The sequence below is a fragment of the Solanum lycopersicum genome, chromosome 8 (assembly GCF_036512215.1).
Source record: "Solanum lycopersicum chromosome 8, SLM_r2.1".
Taxonomy (NCBI): Eukaryota; Viridiplantae; Streptophyta; class Magnoliopsida; order Solanales; family Solanaceae; genus Solanum; species Solanum lycopersicum.
This window is the reverse complement of record NC_090807.1, coordinates 26306460-26309260: the sequence shown is the minus strand read 5'-3', so window position 1 is coordinate 26309260 and position 2801 is coordinate 26306460. Positions and strand designations below refer to the sequence as shown.

Genomic DNA, 2801 nt, shown 5'->3' with positions numbered 1-2801 from the left:
CCAGGTAAGAAAATATATACCAAAATTAGTAGAACATTTAAAACCATTACATAAAAAACTTAAAAAAGATGTAGAATATCATTTTGATAATAAAGATAAAAAACATATAAAAATTATTAAGAATCTATGTAAAAAACTACCAAAACTATATTTTCCTGATGAAAATAAAACATTTACTTAGATTGTTGAAATAGATTCGAGTGATCATAGTTACGGAGGAGTTTTAAAATACAAATATGAAAAAGAAAAATAGAACACCATTGTAGATATTATTCAGGATCTTATACAGAAGCACAAATAAAATGGGAAATAAATAGAAAAGAATTATTCGCATTATATAAATGTTTATTATCATTTGAACCATATATTGTTTACAATAAATTTATTGTAAGAACAGATAACACACAGGTAAAATGGCGGATAACAAAAAAATTAGAAGATTCAGTTACAACAAAAGAAATAAGGAGATTAGTATTGAATATATTAAATTTTACATTTACAATTGAAGTAATTAAGACTGACAAGAACCTTGTTGCAGACTACCTATCAAGAAAAAGGAACTCAAACTGAACAAGATACAATAGAAGAAATTCTCAAAGCAATTACTACACTTTCTACGAAGGTGGACAGTATGGGAAAAGAGTTACAAAATCTGAAAGCTAACAGTCAGCAGCATGACTCTAAAAATGCGGAGCTACGTCGTTCGGCGGACGGTAAAAAGCCAGAACTAGAAGGAGACGTTGGGAAACTCCATAAAACCCATGAAAATATTTGTTTAAATGCAGCTACAGCAAGCACATCTACAACAAAAGGAGCCAGTGGAATAAGATATACAAATTTAAATATGAACAAAATCTTCGATAAACCATTTATTCCAAAGAACCAAAAAGACTCATTATTTATACCACCACAAATACATACTTACTCAGAAAGTTTAAACCAAGATAAAAAAGCCTACAACCACATAACCCGCTCATATATTGAAAACCTTTATAAAATCCAAAATTATTTAAGCTCAACACCTAGATCTCCAACTACCAAAGACCCTAATACTGATTTTATAACCCAAAAACTACAAGGATATAATAAGTTGATAGCACAACCAGGCACCAATGCAAATCTAGTAAAAACATGTTATAGTTACGGATTACTTAATACAGTTTATACCCAAACAGGAGATGAAATATCTACCATACCAGAGCTATACAAAGCCTTTATGAACTATAAAAGAATTACTAAAGGAACATTGTTTTATATAAAGTTTTATTCAGCACCAGCAGAGATATTATTTGATGAGATAAAACCAATTATACAAGTTATAAAAATTGGTTTGACCAGAGATATGATAATTCCAGAAGATATCGGAATACAACAAGAAATACAAAAGATTGAGATACCAGAATTCTACGCCAACAAAAGAGTTATAGGAATAGTAACTATCCTAAATGAACTAACTAACAATTATTTAAACGGAAATTCAGTATGGAGCTATTATGAACGAGAGCAAGTTATGATATATTCAAATTCTAAAGAAATCAGAGAACAAGATATTGAAGAGATAGGCCAATGGATACTCAGTCTACTCAAGCCAGAGCAAAAACCAACAACAAGAGCATTAAGGAAAGGGTTTATTTCGGAAGAATTATTGACCAGATATTGCAAAATTATTGGACAAAAATACCCCGACCATATATGTTTAAAATGTCAAGGAGAAGATAATGTCATACCAGACGTTCAAATCGAATAAAAAAAAAGTATTTTGTATTTTGTTAAAATTTTGTGTCGGCTGAATATCAGCCATATGTAAAAAGTAATAATTTTTATTTTTGTCGTGTTGTGTCGGCTGTAAAAAGCCAATTGTAAAAGTCATAAAGAAAATAGTGTGTATGTCGGCCATAAATAAAGAAGAGGCCATTATGTAAAGTAGTAATAGTAAGTATTTTGTTTTCTTGTGTCGGCCGAATATAAAGAGGCCAAGTGTAAAGTATGTGTCGGCCATTTTTGGCCAAAAGTCTGTAAATTTTGTGTATAAATAGAGGGTTTCCCCTCATAAATAAAATGATTCTTCTTCTAGTTTTAGGTGGTAAAATCCTGATTTGCAGTCAAATTTGCTAAAATAATTATATCCTTGTATTTGTCTTATTTTTAGTATTTTGTTTGGTATCGGATAATTGTATGTTTTAGTTTTAGCATTTAGATTACGATAATCTATGACCATTCTACTTTTACCTCTTTTTTGTTCACTGTGTTTTATTACTATAAATGCTGGACTTGTATGTTTACTATTGCTTTTTTGTATTGTTAAAATTTTGTGTCGGCTGAATATCAGCCATATGTAAAAAGTAATAATTTTTATTTTTGTCGTGTTGTGTCGGCTGTAAAAAGCCAATTGTAAAAGTCATAAAGAAAATAGTGTATATGTCGGCCATAAATAAAGAAGAGGTCATTATGTAAAGTAGTAATAGTAAGTATTTTGTTTTCTTGTGTCGGCCGAATATAAAGAGGCCAAGTGTAAAGTATGTGTCGGCCATTTTTGGCCAAAAGTTTGTAAATTTTGTGTATAAATAGAGGGTTTCCCCTCATAAATAAAATCATCAATCCTTCATCTAACAATCTTCTCTCTACTCTCTACTCTCAATTTATAAATCCGCTTCCACCCCCTCCATTTTTTTTTCTTATTAATTGTTACATTTAATGCAGGTAGCACATTTTTTAATATGAATAGTTGCACTTTTTTGGGAGTTTAATTAAAGTTGAATATATGATTAGCACATGGATATTAAATATTTTAAAATTATCAT

At 29.7% G+C, this 2801-nt stretch overlaps 1 protein-coding gene across 1 annotated transcript; it reads left to right on the top strand.

Annotated features, from left to right (window-relative positions):
* Positions 1 to 225: 225 nt before the first annotated feature.
* LOC138337641 (uncharacterized) lies at positions 226 to 2362 on the top strand. Its single transcript, XM_069287774.1, has one exon. The coding sequence runs from the start codon at positions 632 to 634 to the stop codon at positions 1745 to 1747; it is 1116 nt and encodes a 371-aa protein (XP_069143875.1). The 5' UTR covers positions 226 to 631; the 3' UTR covers positions 1748 to 2362.
* Positions 2363 to 2801: the final 439 nt, after the last annotated feature.

Bases quoted from the DNA above. Each gene is read 5' to 3' on its own strand.
- LOC138337641 (XM_069287774.1), top strand. From the start codon at position 632: ATGGGAAAAGAGTTACAAAATCTGAAAGCTAACAGTCAGCAGCATGAC.